The sequence below is a fragment of the Schistocerca piceifrons genome, chromosome 3 (genome assembly GCF_021461385.2).
Source record: "Schistocerca piceifrons isolate TAMUIC-IGC-003096 chromosome 3, iqSchPice1.1, whole genome shotgun sequence".
NCBI classification, from domain to species: Eukaryota; Metazoa; Arthropoda; class Insecta; order Orthoptera; family Acrididae; genus Schistocerca; species Schistocerca piceifrons.
In genome coordinates this window covers 312596835-312615961 of record NC_060140.1, presented here as the reverse complement: position 1 = coordinate 312615961, position 19127 = coordinate 312596835, and the positions used below count along the sequence as shown (strand labels likewise).

The window sequence follows — 19127 nt, the reverse complement described above, 5'->3', positions numbered from 1 at the left end:
GAAGCTTTTAGTTTTCTGACGATTCCCGAACAATATGCGTTCATAAGAAATGATATATATTTCTAGAGAGCTTTTAACAACAAATAAGCATTTAACTTTTATGTTTTTTGAAACAATATCGAGCTAAGAAGTGTAATATATGAGAAAACATCGCTTAGAGAGGAGAGTCATGCAGTGAGAGAGAGAGAGATCATTATGTATTCTTAAAAACCACCGTCATTCATAAAGCTTCAGATCCGAGGAAAAAGTATTTTTTAATGAGAAACTTATATTATTATCTTTATCATTCAGTTTGTGTTACTTAGATACAAATAAATATTCTCGAATAGAAAATCAATTGCATCTGTTTCGTAACAATATCACTCCTTAGCTTCAGCCTATAAATTATCTTATTCCGAAATGACGTGCTCGCACTTTTTTGTGCTTTTAAAGCAACTGCTCTACCTGTGGAGTAAAATATTACTTTCTTTCACATATCTATTGGTGTAACCAAACAGTTCAGGTTTTAAGATTTCTTGTTAAAGAAAACAATTTTTCGGCCTGATGTGAACATTATCACTCTTTTTAGGAGTTGGTGGAGACGCAGACAAGCCGCAAAACACTTTGTTTCATTAAGCTCCATGCCACGTGGTCTGTACTATGCCACTATGCAGAAGAACTGAATATGAGAGCACCATTACAGGTTTGTGAACGCAATAAATTATTTAAAAAATGTGATATGTCATTATAGCATTACGGTATTGTAGTCTAGGCTTCCATCTGTAATACATTGCATTTTTATATAACAGTAACAAACAAACAAATTGTCTAATCCAAGAACATAGTTTGACATTACAGAAGTGACCGATTCCACTCGTCTGCTTTGACCCATTACGTCATCAATATGACGGAAATAGGTATTCTAACCGTCTCCAATATGGCGCCACTATATACACACGGCAACAAACACGAAAATACTTCCAAATAATACAATAACATATCCCACCAAAAATGCTATCAAACTAACAGGGCAACTGCGGGAAATTGGGTGTTTTAGGGTGGGTACAAGCTAAATATAACAGTGAAAAGAAACACACCACAACCCCAAAACACACAAAAGACAAAAAAAATTACAGCATTCCGCAACACCAACAAGAATCTACAGGAATCTACACTCCCCTTGTCCTATATAGGTCAACCACAGCTGACGATACACCAACACCAACCAATACTTACAAATGAGACAACGAAAATTGGAATCTGTTATTTCCCTTGTCCGACAGAGGTCAACCACAACTATTGATACCAAAAAACCAACACCTACAACTACGAAAAATAAAACCAGAACCACACCTCAAAAATCTAAAAATCAAACATCCCTACATAAATTAAAACACAGCAAACTAGTTTGCCCCCCTCCCCACACACACACTATTGGAAGGCACAATCAAACACAACAAGACAACATCTGCAAACACAACCAACTCATAAACTTCGTGCTGTTATGACATCACATGTCACAACACCCAAGTTGCGTCAAAGCAGATGGCTAGAATCGGACGCGTCCATTGACCCAATAGCTTTATAGCTAAAAGTATTTTTTCTGCAAACTCTTCAGTATTGCCATACTATTTAATTGTGTTTAATTTTGTTATTAATTGCATTCACTCCTTCACAAAGTCAGATCTTGCTCTTTCTGCGTTGCTGCTGAACATTAAATGAAGGAGAGTTTAGAATATTTTTCCAGTTATCATAAGCAGAATGCATCATGCTCTTAGTGTGTCATTCCAACAGACATTACTGCAGTAAGTGCTAAATTTTTAACTGGGATTTCATCAATGTAATTCCACTCATGACAGGACTAGCAGGTTCTTTCATTTATCTAAAATTTGACATATGGGCACTTCTTGAGACCTGATGTCACTCTGCACACAAGAGACAGAAGTCAAAGGTGTAAAAGACAGTATATGGTGCTTTACATTCCATGAAACAACTTGGTAACTTGATAGATATCTTGTATCACAGGATCAGAACCTTCTTTGATTTCCAGTGAGAGATAATAGCTATGCCTTGACATAAAGCAGAAGCGATGAAATCATATTTCCTTGTATTATATACTGTAAACTTTGCTTCCATTGCTACTTATATTCAACTATAATGATATATTCCACATGAAAACAAAAAGTATTAAAGTACATGAAAATTGTTTACATTTTAAAATTCCATTTACAAAAATGTTTGTTTTATGTTGAGTATTCATATCAACCTTTATTTTTGCAGGCTCATCCAAATCCTTCAATTAACTGGTCTGAACAGATACTCAAAGCTCTCCGGCTGCCAAATATTATGTATGAAGATGTTCCCAACAAACCTCTTGATTACTATACTTGTCCATTTCGCAAGTCTAAAATAGACAGGTAATTAATACATACAATTTCCACATAAATTGATGTCGTCACAATTTTTTTCTCTACTTCTTATTGATTGGTTGCAGTTTTTCATCTTTCTTTACTGCATGCAAGGCAGGGCAGACACAGATGAATGCATTTGAGAGTGCAGATTTTTCGAGTATTGCCAGATGAAGATGATGTCGCCATTTCCTAATAATTGATACTCCGTTTATATGAAAATTCTATAGCGGTTTGAGTGTAATATGACAGATTTTGAAAATGTTGTAAACTGCAATTCATTTCCAGGGGCAAATGTAGAATCAGCCAATAATTTATTGGTTATGACCTGTAAATTAAAAGAATGGTAAGGAGATGGGACCTTCATAAATTGAAAGAACACAAGGTTGTTGAGAGTTTCAAAGAAAACATGGGGCACCAACTGGCTGAAATGGAGGAAATGATCACAATAGAAAATGGAATAGTTTTGAGGATGAAGTAGTGAAAGTAGTGGAGGATCACACATGTAAAAGGACAAGGCTTAGCAGCATAACTTGGATACCTCATGAGATATTGATTTTAATTGACAAAAGAGAAAATACAAAATCCAGCAAATAGAGTAAAAGGGAACACAGATGTCTAAACATGAGATTGACACAAAGTACAAAATAGCTAAGCAGGTATGCTTAGAGTGGCTGGAGGTAAAATACAAGGCCCTAGAAGGCTGTATTACAAGAGGAAAGGTAGATACCACCTACAGGAGAATTAGAGCGATATTAATTTTGAAGGAGAGAATCACTTTTATGAACATAAAGAGGTCAGATGGAAAGACAGTGCTAAGCAAAAGAGGAAAAGCTTGAAGATAGAAGGAATATATAGAGGGGCTAGACAATAAAAATGAATTTGAAGGCAATATTATAGAAAGGGAACAGGTAGTAAATAAAGATGAGATGGGACATCCTTGGGAAGAACAATAGTACAATACTATTCCGCCTGGTGTGCAAGATACACTGAGGTGACAAAATTAATAGGGCAACGAAATGTACAAATGCAGCTGATGGTAGAATTTGATATACAAGGTATAGAAGGGCAGTCCATTGGCGGTGCTGTGATTTGTGCTTGGGTGATTCATGTAAAAAAGTTTCTGATGTGTTTATGGCCCATGATGGGAATTAACAGACTTTGAATGTGGAATGGTAGTTGGAGCTAGATGCATGGAACTTTACATATCGGAAATCATCAGGGAATTCAATATTTCGAGATCAACATGCCAAGTGCATGCCAAGAATACCAAATTTCATGCATTACCTCTCACCATCTACCATGATGGCTGTCACTTAATAACCGAGAGCAGCTGCATTTGCATAGAGTTGTCAGTGCTAACAGACAATCATCACTGCGTCAAGTAACTCCACAGATCAATGTGAGATGTACGACAAACATATCTGTTTGGACAGTGCTACAAGTAGTATGGTATTCTGCCTTACAGCAGGTCTTGTCATGGGTAAAGCCTCTTCCACTTTTGTCTGCCCATAGCCAGTCTTTTCATTTCTGAATATTTGCCTCCTTTGATATTGTCCAGCATTTGATATCTTCTTTTTCGTCTTCCCCTTTTTCCCTCCACCATTCCTTCTATTCCTTCCCTCAATAAACAGTCCCTTCTCAAACAATGTCCAATCCAGTTCCGTTTTCTCTTTCTGATGACTTTCAGCATATTTCTTTCTTCTTCAACTCTTCTAAATACTTTTTCGTTCCTTACTCAGTCTTCCCATTTCAATTTTTCCATTCTTCTCCATATCCACATCTCTAGTGCGTCCAATCTTCTTTCATCTTCCTTCCTCAATGTCCAGGTCTTCACGCCATATAGTGCAATGCTCCAGATGTAACATTTGGCAAGTCTTGTCATCAGATCTTTGTTTAGTGATCCACAAAGTAATTTCTATTTCCTCTTGAATCCTTCTTTTGCCATTGCAATTCTTTTCCTAATTTCTGTTGAGCAATACATATCATCTGTTATTACGCTTCCCAAGTAATTGAAGTTATTCACTTGCTACAAAATTTGATGTTAATGGGCTATGGCAGCAGATGACTGATGTGAATGCCGTTGTTATAAAAAGGGCAAAACATTGCCTGCAGCACCTATCCTGGTCTCGTGACTAGGCTAGATGTGTCTGGATTTCAGTTGGAAAGAGCTGATGGTAGGGTTTGAGAATGGCACAGACTGAAAGAAGGCTTGGACCCAAGTCGTCCATGAGGCACTGTGCAAGCTGGTGGTGGCTCAATAATGGTATGAACTGTGTTTAAATTGAATGGACAGGGTTGTCTGGTCTAACTGAAACGATCATGGGCTTCATGTTCCCAAACAACGATGGAATTTTTATGGATGACAATGTGCCATGTCACAGGGCCCAAGTTGTTCGCAACTGGTATGAAGAACATTGTGGACAATTTGAGCAAATGATTTGGCCACCCATATCTCCCAACATGAATCCAAATGAACATTTGAAGGACATATCAAGTGGTCGGTTCATGCTCAAAATCCTGCACCGACTGCACTTTTACAATTGTGGATGCCTATAGTGGCAACATGGTCATTATTTCTGCAGGAGACTTCCAACAACTTCTTGAGTCCATGCCATGTTGAGGTGCTGAACTATGCCAGACAAAAGGAGGTCCAACAAAATATTGGGAGGTATCGCATACTTTTGTCATCTCAGTGTACACAAGATGAAAATTCTCTGACTTCAAGAAGAAATGCGTGAATATTACTGAACTATCAGCTTAATAAACCATGCTTCCAAATATTGACAGAAACTAGTTGCAGAATGATAGAAAAACTGGTAAAGGGTGGCCTCAGGGAAGAACACTTTGGTTTCTGGAGAAATGAAGCAACACGAGAGGCAAGACTGACCCCCACCAGTTACCCTAGAAAATAGGTTGAAGGAACATCTACAGCATTTTTAGATTTAGTGGAAAGTTATTTACAACTTTTAGAAACCATACTACAGTTAGCAGAAGACACGTAAGGGGCTCAGTAGTTGAGAAGGGAATGAAACAAGGTTGTAACCTGTCGCCAATGTTATTCAACCTGTATGTTGAAGGAGTTGTGAATGAAACCAAGGAGACAATGGGAAAGGAATTATAGTTAAGCAAAAAGAAATAAAACTTACAGGTTTGCTGATGGCATTCTAATTCTGTAGGAGTTTGCAAAGGACTTGGAAGAGCAGTTGAATGGAATAGAAAGCATTTTGAAGAGATAATATAAAATGAACACTGTCAAAAGTAAAACAATAGTACTGGAATACAGTCAAATTAAATTGGGTGATGTTGAGGAAATGCGACACTAAACACAGTCTCTGAATCAGAGGAACCAACAACACTGAATATAAATTAAACTTCAGACTAGGAGAGAATATAAACTTTTAAAATGTTTAACACCACAAATGTTCGTCAAACCACAGCCACTATACAGTGAAATTTTTAAAAGATTATGTAACTAATTTTGATGCACTGAGTCAACAATTTCAAATGTAATCACAATCCTGGACAACTGCAGCAATAATTTCAACTAAACTTCATTCAGATATTACAAAAAATACTCTAAAACCAGTATACTAAAGCAAAAGCACCAAAAATTGGTTGCAAGTTGTCATTACAATTTTTTGGTTGATCAGTCATTTCACACTTCAATGAGGAGAACTGCATTGGGATGCGCTGCATTTAGGTGTGAACTCACTGATGAACCAAAAACTGTCATGACATCTTGTGACCCGTTTCTGCTGCCTTTGCTTCAGTTTACTGGTTTTAGTGCATTTTTCATAATATTTGAAATGAGTGTGGTTGTAATTATTAATGCAGTTGTCCAGGCTTGTGGCTAAATTTGAAAATGATGGCTCGTTCGACCAAACTAATTATGTTACCTTTTAAAAATTTCACTGTGGCTTGATGACTGTAACTGTGGCATCAAATAAACATTTAAAATTTCATTCAGTCACACTCCTTGATGACCATTATGTTGAAATACAAAAAAAGAAAGTTTTAACATGTGGTGATAAGAATATTGAAGATTAAATTGGTAAATTGTATAATTAATGAAAAGATGTTGAACCAAATTGGGAACAAAGAATTTTGTGCCACAGCCTGATTTAAAAAAAAAATTAATTGGTTGATAGGATACATCCTGAAGCATCAGAGATTTATTTTATTGTGTTGGAGGGTATTGTGGAGGGTAAAAATTATAGTAGGAAAGAGTGGTTACCTGGTAAGGTTAGGAAGTAGTACAGATTACTGAGACTCTAGGTTGAGGGAACCAATCTGTTGTGAAGATGGAGGGATGCTCAGCTAAAGAGACCGGCATCAGAAAGAGTAGGTGGTCAAAATCAGTAAGTTGCTGAGCAGTGTGCCATCTCTAGGCAAAATAAGATAGGAGGACAGTGTGAAAGAAATGGATGAAATATGAGTAAGAGAAATGTGAAGTGCAAAAATAGTGCAATTAAGGACTAGGAGAAAAGCAGAAAAGAACATTGGAGAAAGCTGAAAAGAAAACAATAACACAAAAAATGAGAAAAGATAAAGGGAAGAAAGGACATGCTATTACAGAGATTAGGAGGATAGGATGTGTGAATAAGTTTCAGAGCCAGTTCAGATTCTGGTGCATAGGAAAACTAGTACCAGGCGAAAGTGTCCAATTGGCTTGTGTGGTGTAGCTGACACTCGGGTCCTTGAGAGTCAAACTGTAGAGCATGCTCATTAATTGGGTGCTGGTTGTCCTCAAGGCAGACTTGTCTTCTATATATATATATATATATATAAAACAAAGATGAGGTGACTTACCGAACAAAAGCGCTGGCAGGTCGATAGACACACAAACAAACACAAACATACACACATCCACAGATATATATATATATATATATATATATATATATATATATATATATATATATATATATATATATATATATACTGAATAATTTTCTGTGCTATTATTTTTTATCTTCATGTTTCCCTTATCTATCTTTGGTTTCTCCCATCTCCTTTCCTGCTTTCCTCCCAGAAGCTGCACAATTCATTTCACTTCACTTCCCATTCATCTGTCTCATACTCCATCCTCACCTTCTTGCTTCCTCAAGGCTCCCTGAAGAAGCAACTGACAGTTCCAAAAGCTTCACCAGTTCTCTGCTGTGGACTTGCTAATCCTGGGATGTTCAGTCTGAATACTTGTTTGATACAGCCCTCTTTGCAGGTCTGCCTGTACAAGTATCTTCATCTCTCCATAACTACTGCAGCCTAGAGCCGTTTGAGCCTTTTTACAGACACAGTGCTTACCGGTTTACTGTTATGACCTACTTCAATCTCTGATGCCTCTCCTTTATCTCCTCTCATGCTCACAATGGCTGAACCCCTTTCAGCTCAGGGTCAGGGTGACCTGCCTCTCTTTTTAACCTTCCTCTCTCCTACATGAAGAAGGAACTGACAGTTCCAGAAGCTAAGATAGTTTTTTCCTACTTTCTTATGTATATGTCACAAGAGGAGGTGGTATACTTCAAAAATGCCAGATGATGCAGAGAGATTGCAGTTAGATTACATCATGACCAAGCAGAGAGTCTGAAATCAGATATTGGATCATAAGTCATGCCCAGGAGCAGATATAAACTGAGATAACAATTTAGTAGGGACAAAGAGTAGGCTGAAGTTCAAGACACTAGTCAGGATCAATCAGTGCGTGAGGAAATGGAATGTGGAAGTAGTAAGGCGTGAAGAGGTACACTTTAAGATCTCTGAGTCTATAAGGAATAGCTCAGTAGGCAGTTCAGTTGAAGAGGAATGGACATCTCAAGGAGGGCAATCAGAGATGTTGGTAAGAAAAACATTTGTATAGAGAAGGTAACTATGAAGAAACCACGAGTAACAGAAGAAATACTTAGTGATTGATGAAGGAAAGAAATAAAAAAATATTCAGGGAAATTCAGGAATACTGAAATACAAGTCACTTAGGAATTAATTACTGTAAATATAAAATGAATGAAAACTAAGGTGAACTGGCTGTGTGAAAAATGTGAAGAAACTGAAAAAGAACTTGTCAGGAGGACTGACTCAGCATATAGAAAAGCTGACACAACCTTCGGGGAAATTAAAAGCAAGGATGGTAACATTAAGAGTGCAATGAGAATTTTGTTGTCAAATGCAGAGGAGAGGACTGATAAATGGAAAGATTACATCAGAGCCCTCTATGTGGGGAAAGATGTGTCCAATGATGTGATAGAAGAAGAAACAAGAGTCGGTATAGAAGAGAGGGGAATCCAGTATTAGAATCAGAATTTAAAAAAAGCATCGGAAGACTTAAGATTGCGTAAGGGGTAGATAACATTCCGTTAGAACATCTAAATTCATTTGGGAACGTGGCAACAAAGTGGCTATTCACATTGGTGTGTACTATGTATGAGTCTGGCGATATACCATCTGACTTTCAGAAAAACACCGTCTGCACAATTCCAAAGATTGAAAGAGCTGACAAGTGTGAGAATTATTGCACAATCAATTTAACAGCTCGCACATTCAAGTTGCTGTCAAAATAATATGCAGACAATAGAAAAGACAATTGAGGATGTGCTGGATAATGACCAATTTGGCTTTAGGATAGGTAAAGGCACCAGGAAGGCAGTTCTGACATTGTGGCTACTAATCGAAACAAGACAAAAGAAAAATCAAAATACATTCCTAGGATTTGACAACCTGGTAAAAGTGTTTGACAATCCAGAATGGGGCAAGATGTTTGAGATTCTGAGAAAAATAGGACTGAACCATAGGAAAAGCAGGTAATATACAATATGTACAAAAGCCAAGAGGGAACAGTAAGAGTTGAAGGCTGAGGATGAAATACTCAGATTAAAAAGGGTGTAAGACATGGATGTAGTCTTTCGCCCCTACTGTTCAATCTATATGTTGAAGAATCAATGACCCAAAATGAAAGGTGAAAGAATATTGGTGATAAGATATGCTGATGACATTGCTATCCTTGGTGAAAGTGAAGAAGAATTACAGGATCTACTGAATGGAATGATCAATCTGATGATTACAGAATATGGATTGAGAGTAAATTGAAGAAAGATGAAAGTAATAGGAAGTAGCAGAAATGAGAACAGTGAAACCTTAACATCAGGATTGGTGTTCCATGAAATTAAGGAACTCTGCTACCTAAGCAGCAAAATAAATTGGAGCGAAGAGGAAATAAAAACACAGAGTAGCACAGGCAAAAAGGGCTTCCTTGGCAAGAGAAGTATACTAGTATCAAACATGCCTTAATTTGAGGAAAGAGTTTCTGAGAATGTATCTTTGGAGTGCAGCATTGTATGGTAGTAAAACATGGACTATGGGTAAACTGGAAAATAAGGGAATTGAAGTATTCGAGATGTGATGCTACAGAACAGTGTTGAAAATTAGATGGACTGATAAGGTAAGGAATGACGTGTTTCTCCAGAGAATTGGTGAAGAAAGGAATATATGGAAAACACTGATAAGAAGGAAGGAAAAATGGTGTCCGTTGACAGTACTTAAAATTTCACCTCCTGAAGACAAGTTATGGCCAGACATTGTGTGTCCTTAAAGTGAATTTTTATTTTATACAATTGTTGTTACTATTTCTTCTTTGCTTTCATTTTGGAACTTCCTTAGAAGGATGGCAAGATACAGTGTAAAAAGATTAATTATGAAGGAATAGTCTTTCTTAATTGATTGCCAAAGATAGTGTTATAAAGAGAAAACTACTGGAGTTACAAGTGATGAGAGAAATGTGGAAAAGAATGTGTTTACAAATTAAGCAAAACAGTAAGATTAATGGCACATTACTATGAAAATTTTGGACAACTTTGAAAGCACAGTACATGAATAAAGTTCTCATTACTAAATTTTGCAATGGTAAATGATGCTGTTCTCATAGTAATTAAGTTTGTTTTTCTCTGTTGGCAGCATCATCACTTCAAAATATCACAGTTTCTCTTTATGCTCTGACCAGCACAATGTAAATCCTTCAAGAGAGAGGACTAATGTTTTAAATGATGTGTTGCTTTTAGTTGGTACTGTTTTTATTTCTACTATTGCATTTTCAGCATTTGTGCAGATTTCAAGCGTAAGATTTTGACATGTGGGTTGTTGATGAGCAGACATCGTAATCTGTTCCCAACATCAATCTTCATATCAAAAAGCTTACACTTAAAAATGGCAAAATTGTAATACTGAAATATAAGCAGAAACAGCTAAAAGCAACATGACATTTAAAAATTCTATAGAAGCTACCGACCCATATTACAGGGAAAATACGGGGTTAATTGTTTTGCACTCATCAACTCACAGAAAATATTCCTTATCTATATATTCCCGTACCTCTGTAATCTCAGAAAACTTAAACTCTGCATTCTTCTCTCCTTCAGCAACCATAAGCAAGAATCACATCACTTGCATGCATTTCAGAGCTGTTAGCACCAAATTGTAATATGCAGTCCTTATTTGCACATTAAAAAGAGCTGAGACTTCTTTTCTGTAAAATAAGCTTTCATATAATACTTGTCGGAAATGTGGCTAAAACCACATATATCCTATTTAAATGTTTGTCTCCTGGGTTACATGTTCCTTAGGGCTGATAGGCCAAACAAAGTGATGGAAGTGTTGGTGCATATATAACCATGTTGACTCATAATGAAGAAAGACAAGCAGAACTCATGTTCATTGAAATAAATCTACATTGTCTCATAAAAATACACGCACCACACATTCACTTTCTTGTAAATGTAATCACAATGAGAGAGACTGACAAAGCAAGAGTTATTAGTCCCAAAGAGATGCACAAAAGTTTAAGTCCAGCCTGTTGCAATTAAAACAGACAAATATCACAACATCCAGTTCCTGGTCATGGTGTTGGAGACCACATCTCTTTGGCAAAGAGGTTGCTGATGAGTAGGCCAATAGCTGGCAGCTACTGGAGGTGAAAGCTCAACATGGGTGGTGTCATCATCATAGTGGCAGCTCCAGAGGGAGATCTGATTGTGGACTTTTGTAGTCAGCACCTGGCCCATGAAACTCACTTCGAGTGAGCTATTAGAGTATAGTCCAGGCACTGGCATTAATACTACCTGGATACCAGGATACTGCAGGTGCTGCTTTTAGTCATGTGGCCCATGGAGTAGTCGTAGCTCAGGGGGCCAATGACATCTGGTGGCAGTTGATGGTTCAAATGGCTCTGAGCACTATGGGACTCAACTGCTGGGGTTATCAGTCCCCTAGAACTTAGAACTACTTAAACCTAACTAACCTAAGGACATCACACACATCCATGCCCGAGGCAGGATTCGAACCTGCGACCGTAGCAGTCGCATGGTTCTGGACTGCGCGCCTAGAACCGCGAGACCACTGCAGCCGGCGGTGGCAGTTGAGTTGCTGCCTGATCGCTGGGCAGAGTGCAACCATCCCTCCTATGTTGTCTGAAGAACTGTTCCCTGCAAGGTCTGTGCCTGCATAGCCCAGGGTGTTGGTTCCTGGCTGAATAGGCACAAGTCTTCAGCACAGCATTCTCCCCACCCCTCCCCTCCAATAACTCCACTCCACCCCAAAGGGGAGGAGAGATGGTAGCACTTCTCACTGTCTCTGCTGTGACTGGAATTGCTAGGGAGCTGAGGTCCACTTCCTTCAGTGTTGGTACTAGTGTGACTTGTGGAGCATCTGACAGTGATTCCAGAGAGCTGGCCACGGCAGACAGGCCGGCAGTATCTGAGATGGGCATTGTGGAGGACCAATGACTGCAGCAAAGAGTGATGAGGAACTAATGTACCCAGACAGAACCACAAGAAGACTGCAATTGGTTAATGTGCTTACTGCAACACCGTGCCATCACATCGACCATGACCCAGCTCAGAAAATTGGAAACAACCATGGGAAACAAATACTGGCAGTCTTTGGTGAAGACAAGGGTCCATATACTTTCATGGACAGAGAAGTGGTGGCCACTGGACTGCCAGGAGGAGGGTGGGGCACTGGTAGGATGGGAGATACATAACAGCAACCAATGGGGACAGTTGTGGAGGGCTTCTGCTAGAGTTGACCCATCCTGGGGAATGCAGTGATAAGAAACCAGAGAGAGCTTAAAGGCCTCGCCCAAAGGGTGATGACAGTAGAGATCAGACAGCTGAAATTTAAATATACAGACAAAATTTTCAGCTAGACCATTATAAGGAGGGTAGAAGGGCACAATATGTGTCAGTACTACACCATTTGCTTGACAGCCAAGAGCATTGAACAGATCTAGGCCCAAGAGACCGATGGCTCCAGGAGCATCGACGACCAAAATCCTGGATGTGAGGGTGATCAAACACTTGTTGTGGATCCTGCTGGGTGACTGACTACTCGAGAGGCTGCTAAAAAGCTCCAGTAATTTCTAAGGAAAAGCACTCAATCTTCAGGCCACAAGTGGCCCATCAGGACCATCCAACCATCATGTCATCCTCAGCTAAGGATGTGGATAGGAGAGGCATGTGGTCAGGACACTGTTCTCTCGGTCGTTATGATGGTTTTCTTTGACCGGAGCCACTACTATTCAGTTGAGTAGCTCCTCAATTGGCATCATAAGGCCCCGAAAAATGGCAACAGCACGTGGTGGCCTGGATGGTCACCCATCAAAGTGCCGGCCACGCCCAACAGTGCTTAACTTCGGTGATTTGACAGGAACTGGTGTATCCACTGTGGCAAGGCTGTTGCTTTCTAAGGAAGGGTTCTTCAATTTCTCTGAGTGTAGTCCTTCATAAGGAGTGTGCACAAGAAACATGTCCTGAACCAAGGCAACTTCATATGATTGCTTACTCTGAATATTAATGCACTGGAAACAGCATTCATGAGAGAAACCTCAGAGGCGGGCAATGCATTCGCATTAACATTGCCCATTAAGTTTATGGCACCTGAAAAAACTTGGGTTAGGTTGCCACCTCATGCACCTGATAGTATTCTAACAAACTGGACTTCAACCTGCCACAGGGAAGAGCATGGAGTTCCACTTCTGGGTTAAGTAGTTGCTGGAGGTGGTATGGCAAAAAGGTATGCTGCTGAATATCACATGCAATGCTATGGGTTAAGAAGTAGTTCACCCATGGCTCAGCATTGTTGAACTGCTGGAAGGGTGGGGTGCTGTCCTGAAGGCCTTGACAATAGTCGATGTGAGAAGGGGTAGTTGAACAGCTCTGGAGGTGACATGGAGATGGCAACCAGCTGCTCAGTCAGGAGTTTTTGGGTGTGCTGCATCTGCTGTAGCAGTAACACCACCTGGGCAGAGCTATCTGCCAGTTTTGTCATGCTGGAAGCAACGTGGTAGTAAGTGTACATGAAAGTCGAAGAAGACATGCTAAAGTACTGTCTTCCTGGGTCAAAGCACACGTATACTTCATCACCAACTGACATCTGCCAAAGGCAGCACAGGAAAAATACCCATGTATGAAATGAAATGAATATGAAGTTTATTGTAACGCACAGAATCAATCTACTCTGAGAGGAGTTAGTGTGGAAGCAAGTCACTTCTTGAATGTTGAAAAGAACAATAACAATATCTAACAGCCGAAAGCCTGGAAATGTCACAGTATATTGCAAGCTCCCAAAGCCATTGTCCTGACACCTGAGCAAGACAGTCAGTCATAAAGCAATGCACAAAAGTTTAAGTCTGGCTTATTGCTGATGGAGCAACAAAGACTAATATTACAAAATCTAATTGTGCAGTTGTTGCCTGGCCCAGAAAACTCACTTGGAGGGAAACCTTGCAGCTTAGCCCAGGTGCCAGCCTAAATCTTGCCCTGGCACCAGCATACTGCAGTTGCTACTTTTGATCTCCTGCCTGTGGAGAATAAAATGTCCATGGGGATAGTGATCGTGGGTGGCACTTAGGTTGCCATTTGCTGGCTTGACAGATTGTACTGATCCCTTGGGTGTCATCTGAAGAGCTGTCCTTTGTGAGGTCCATGTCCACGTAATACATCTGTGTTGTTGGTTCCTGGCTGAGCAGGCATAAGGCCTCCACACAGCAATATCAGATTATCCATAATCAAGAACACCACAGATAGCTTAGTACCAGGCTTAAGATATATTTAATTTTTCTCTTGTGAATAGAACATGTCCCATTGCATGGAAAAGGAGCATAGTCTGACCTATCCCGAAGAATAAAACACCACAATCACCTAGTGATTACTGACTGATCACTCTGTACAAATTCTGCAATATACGGGTGTTTATAAACAAATCTCAGGGTTTTAATGCTTTATAATATTTATTACATTAAAATTACAGTTATAAATGATATGTCAAATGAAAGAGAAACTCAAACAGTTTTACCAAGAACCTTATAAATGTTCAATGTGAGCATCATTTGTCACACAGCACACATCAAGTCTATAGCCGAGTTCTTCCCAAACAATGATAAGTTGCTTTGCATGGCCTCCACGTTCATCCGACCTAACGCCATGCAATTTTTTCCTTTGGGGCTTCAAGGATTGTGTGTACATGCCTCTGATACCAGCAGACCTCCCTGAATTAAGAAACTGGATTGAAGCAGCTGTTGCTACAATCACTGAAGACACACTTATCAACGTTTGCGAAGAACTCAGTTTTAGACTTGATGTGTGTCGTGTGACAAATGGTGCTCACATTGAACATTTATAAGGTTCTTGGTAAAACTAAGTTGCTCTTCCATCTGACATATCATTTATAACTGCAAGTTTAATGTAACAAATATTGTTGTTGTTGTGGTCTTCAGTCCTGAGACTGGTTTGATGCAGCTCTCCATGCTACTCTATCCTGTGCAAGCTTCTTCATCTCCCAGTACCTACTGCAACCTACATCCTTCTGAGTCTGCTTAGTGTATTGATCTCTTGGACTCCCTCTACGATTTTTACCCTCCACGCTGCCCCCCAATGCTAAATTTGTGATCCCTTGATGCCTCAGAACATTTCCTACCAACCGATCCCTTCTTCTAGTCAAGTTGTGACACAAACTTCTCTTCTCCCCAATCCTATTCAATACCTCCTCATTAGCTACGTGATCTACCCACCTTATCTTCAGCATTCTTCTGTAGCACCACATTTCGAAAGCTTCTATTCTCTTCTTGTCCAAACTGGTTATCGTCCATGTTTCACTTCCATACATGGCTACACCCCATACAAATACTTTCAGAAACGACTTCCTGACACTTAAATCTATACTCGATGTTAACAAAGTTCTCTTCTTCAGAAACGATTTCCTTGCCATTGCCAGTCTACATTTTATATCCTCTCTACTTCGACCATCATCAGTTATTTTACTCCCTAAATAGCAAAACTCCTTTACTACTTTAAGTGCCTCATTTCCTAATCTAATCCCCTCAGCATCACCCCATTTGATTTGACTACATTCCATTATCCTTGTTTTGCTTTTGTTGATGTTCATCTTATATCCTCCTTTCAAGACACTGTCCATTCCGTTCAACTGCTCTTCCAAGTCCTTTGCTGTCTCTGACAGAATTACAATGTCATCGGCGAACCTCAAAGTTTTTACTTCTTCTCCATGAATTTTAATACCTACTCTGAATTTTTCTTTTGTTTCCTTTACTGCTTGCTCAATATACAGATTGAATAACATCGGGGAGAGGCTACAACCCTGTCTCACTCCCTTGCCAACCACTGCTTCCCTTTCATGCTCCTCGACTCTTATAACTGCCATCTGGTTTCTGTACAAATTGTAAATAGCCTTTCGCTCCCTGTATTTTACCCCTGCCACCTTCAGAATTTGAAAGAGAGTATTCCAGTTAACGTTGTCAAAAGCTTTCTCTAAGTCTACAAATGCTAGAAACGTAGGTTTGCCTTTTCTTAATCTTTCTTCTAAGATAAGTCGTAAGGTTAGTATTGCCTCACGTGTTCCAACATTTCTACGGAATCCAAACTGATCTTCCCCGAGGTCCGCTTCTACCAGTTTTTCCATTCGTCTGTAAAGAATTCGCGTTAGTATTTTGCAGCTGTGACTTATTAAACTGACAGTTCGGTAATTTTCACATCTGTCAACACCTACTTTCTTTGGGATTGGAATTATTATATTCTTCTTGAAGTCTGTGGGTATTTCGCCTGTCTCATACATCTTGCTCACCAGATGGTAGAGTTTTGTCATGACTGGCTCTCCCAAGGCCATCAGTAGTTCTAATGGAATGTTGTCTACTCCCGGGGCCTTTTTTCGACTCAGGTCTTTCAGTGCTCTGTCAAACTCTTCCCGTAGTATCTTATCTCCCATTTCATCTTCTACATCCTCTTCCATTTCCATAATATTGTCCTCAAGTACATCGCCCTTGTATAAACCCTCTATATACTCCTTCCACCTTTCTGCCTTCCCTTCTTTGCTTAGAACTGGGTTTCCATCTGAGCTCTTGATATTCATACAAGTGGTTCTCTTCTCTCCAAAGGTCTCTTTAATTTTCCTGTAGGCAGTATCTATCTTACCCCTAGTGAGACAAGCCTCTACATCCTTACATTTGTCCTCTAGCCATCCCTGCTTAGCCATTTTGCACTTCCTGTCGATCTCATTTTTGAGACGTTTGTATTCCTTTTTGCCTGCTTCATTTACTGCATTTTTATATTTTCTCCTTTCATCAATTAAATTCAATATTTCTTCTGTTACCCAAGGATTTCTATTAGCCCTCGTCTTTTTACCTACTTGATCGTCTGCTGCCTTCACTACTTCATCCCTCAGAGCTACCCATTCTTCTTCTACTGTATTTCTTTCCCCCATTCCTGTCAATTGTTCCCTTATGCTCTCCCTGAAACTCTGTACAACCTCTGTACAACCTCTGGTTCTTTCAGTTTATCCAGGTCCCATCTCCTTAAATTCCCACCTTTTTGCAGTTTCTTCAGTTTCAATCTGCAGTTCATAACCAATAGATTGTGGTCAGAATCCACATCTGCCCCTGGAAATGTCTTAAAATTTAAAACCTGGTTCCTAAATCTGTCTTACCATTATGTAATCTATCTGATACCTTTTAGTATCTCCAGGATTCTTCCAGGCATACAACCTTCTTTCATGATTCTTGAACCAAGTGTTAGCTATGATTAAGTTATGCTCTGTGCAAAATTCAACAAGGCGGCTTCCTCTTTCATTTCTTCCCCCCAATCCATATTCACCTACTATGTTTCCTTCTCTCCCTTTTCCTACTGACGAATTCCAGTCACCCATGACTATTAAATTTTCGTCTCCCTTCACTACCTGAATAATTTCTTTTATCTCGTCATACATTTCATCAATTTCTTCATCATCTGCAGAGCTAGTTGGCATATAAACTTGTACTACTGTAGTAGGCATGGGCTTTGTGTCTATCTTGGCCACAATAATGCGTTCACTATGCTGTTTGTAGTAGCTAACCCGCACTCCTATTTTTTTATTCATTATTAAACCTACTCCTGCATTACCCCTATTTGATTTTGTATTTATAACCCTGTAATCACCTGACCAAAAGTCTTGTTCCTCCTGCCTCCGAACTTCACTAATTCCCACTATATCTAACTTTAACCTATCCATTTCCCTTTTTAAATTTTCTAACCTACCTGCCCGATTAAGGGATCTGACATTCCACGCTCCGATCCGTAGAATGCCAGTTTTCTTTCTCCTGATAACGTCCTCTTGAGTAGTCCCCACCCGGAGATCCGAATGGGGAACTATTTTACCTCCAGAATATTTTACCCAAGAGGACGCCATCATCGTTTAATCATACAGTAAAGCTGCATGTCCTCGGGAAAAATTACAGCTGTAGTTTCCCCTTGCTTTCAGCCGTTTGCAGTACCAGCACAGCAAGGCCGTTTTGGTTAATGTTACAAGGCCAGATCAGTCAATCATCCAGACTGTTGCCCCTGCAACTACTGAAAAGGCTGCTGCCCCTCTTCAGGAACCACATGTTTGTCTGGCCTCTCAACAGATACCCCTCCGTTGTGGTTGCACCTACGGTACGGCCATCTGTATCGCTGAGGCACGCAAGCCTCCCCACCAACGGCAAGGTCCATGGTTCATGGGGGGTAATAAATATTATAAAGCGCTAAAACCATATTATTCATTTATAAACATAAATATTACAAACATAAATATTATAAAGCGTTAAAACCATATGATTCATTTATAAACATGCTGCATTGTGCGTGACCAAATTACTGAATACTTACACAAATATCACTCATACGACAAATATCAGTTTAGCTTTTGTAAATAACACAACACTAATCCTGCATTGATTAAGGTAACTGGAGACATGAAATATCCCATGATCAACTGTAAGGCCATAATACTGACACCACTAGAATCCAGCAAAGTGTTTGGTACCAACTTTGACGTACTGCTCAGAAAACTGAAACAACTAAAATTTTCTTATAGTACACTGAAGTGATTTAAAAACTGCTTGAGGAAAAGACAGCATTGTGTTGTCTATAGTAATGAAAAGTTGTCCTAGAAGTACATTTTCCCAGGAGGGCCACAGGTATCAGCTCTGGGCCCACTATTTTATGTCAATGATACCTTGTCAGTTCTGTCATCCTGTTAATATCATTTCTGAGTTGACAATCTCCAGGTTCACCAAAGTGCCAGATACATTAATACTGTGTTCATACAGATGAATGGTGATATTCCTTCAGTGGTGAGGAGGGTGCAAAACCTGAGACTCAAACTAAATGTGAAAAAAATGCTGAATATCCTTATCAGAAATTAATAAGGTCTGAGTTCGATAAACAATTG

General features: G+C 39.4%; 1 protein-coding gene and 1 pseudogene across 1 annotated transcript in view; one reads left to right on the top strand and one right to left on the bottom strand.

The window, feature by feature from the left end:
* Positions 1–19127, top strand: part of LOC124789471 (anoctamin-7-like) — a 101891-nt gene that overhangs the window by 21180 nt on the left and 61584 nt on the right. Inside the window, exons 2-3 of the mRNA XM_047256837.1 lie at positions 569–682; positions 2260–2396. Coding sequence (XP_047112793.1) covers positions 569–682; positions 2260–2396 — 251 coding nt within the window. The remainder of the gene's footprint in view (positions 1–568; positions 683–2259; positions 2397–19127) is intronic.
* LOC124790308 lies at positions 12996–13113 on the bottom strand (annotated as a pseudogene).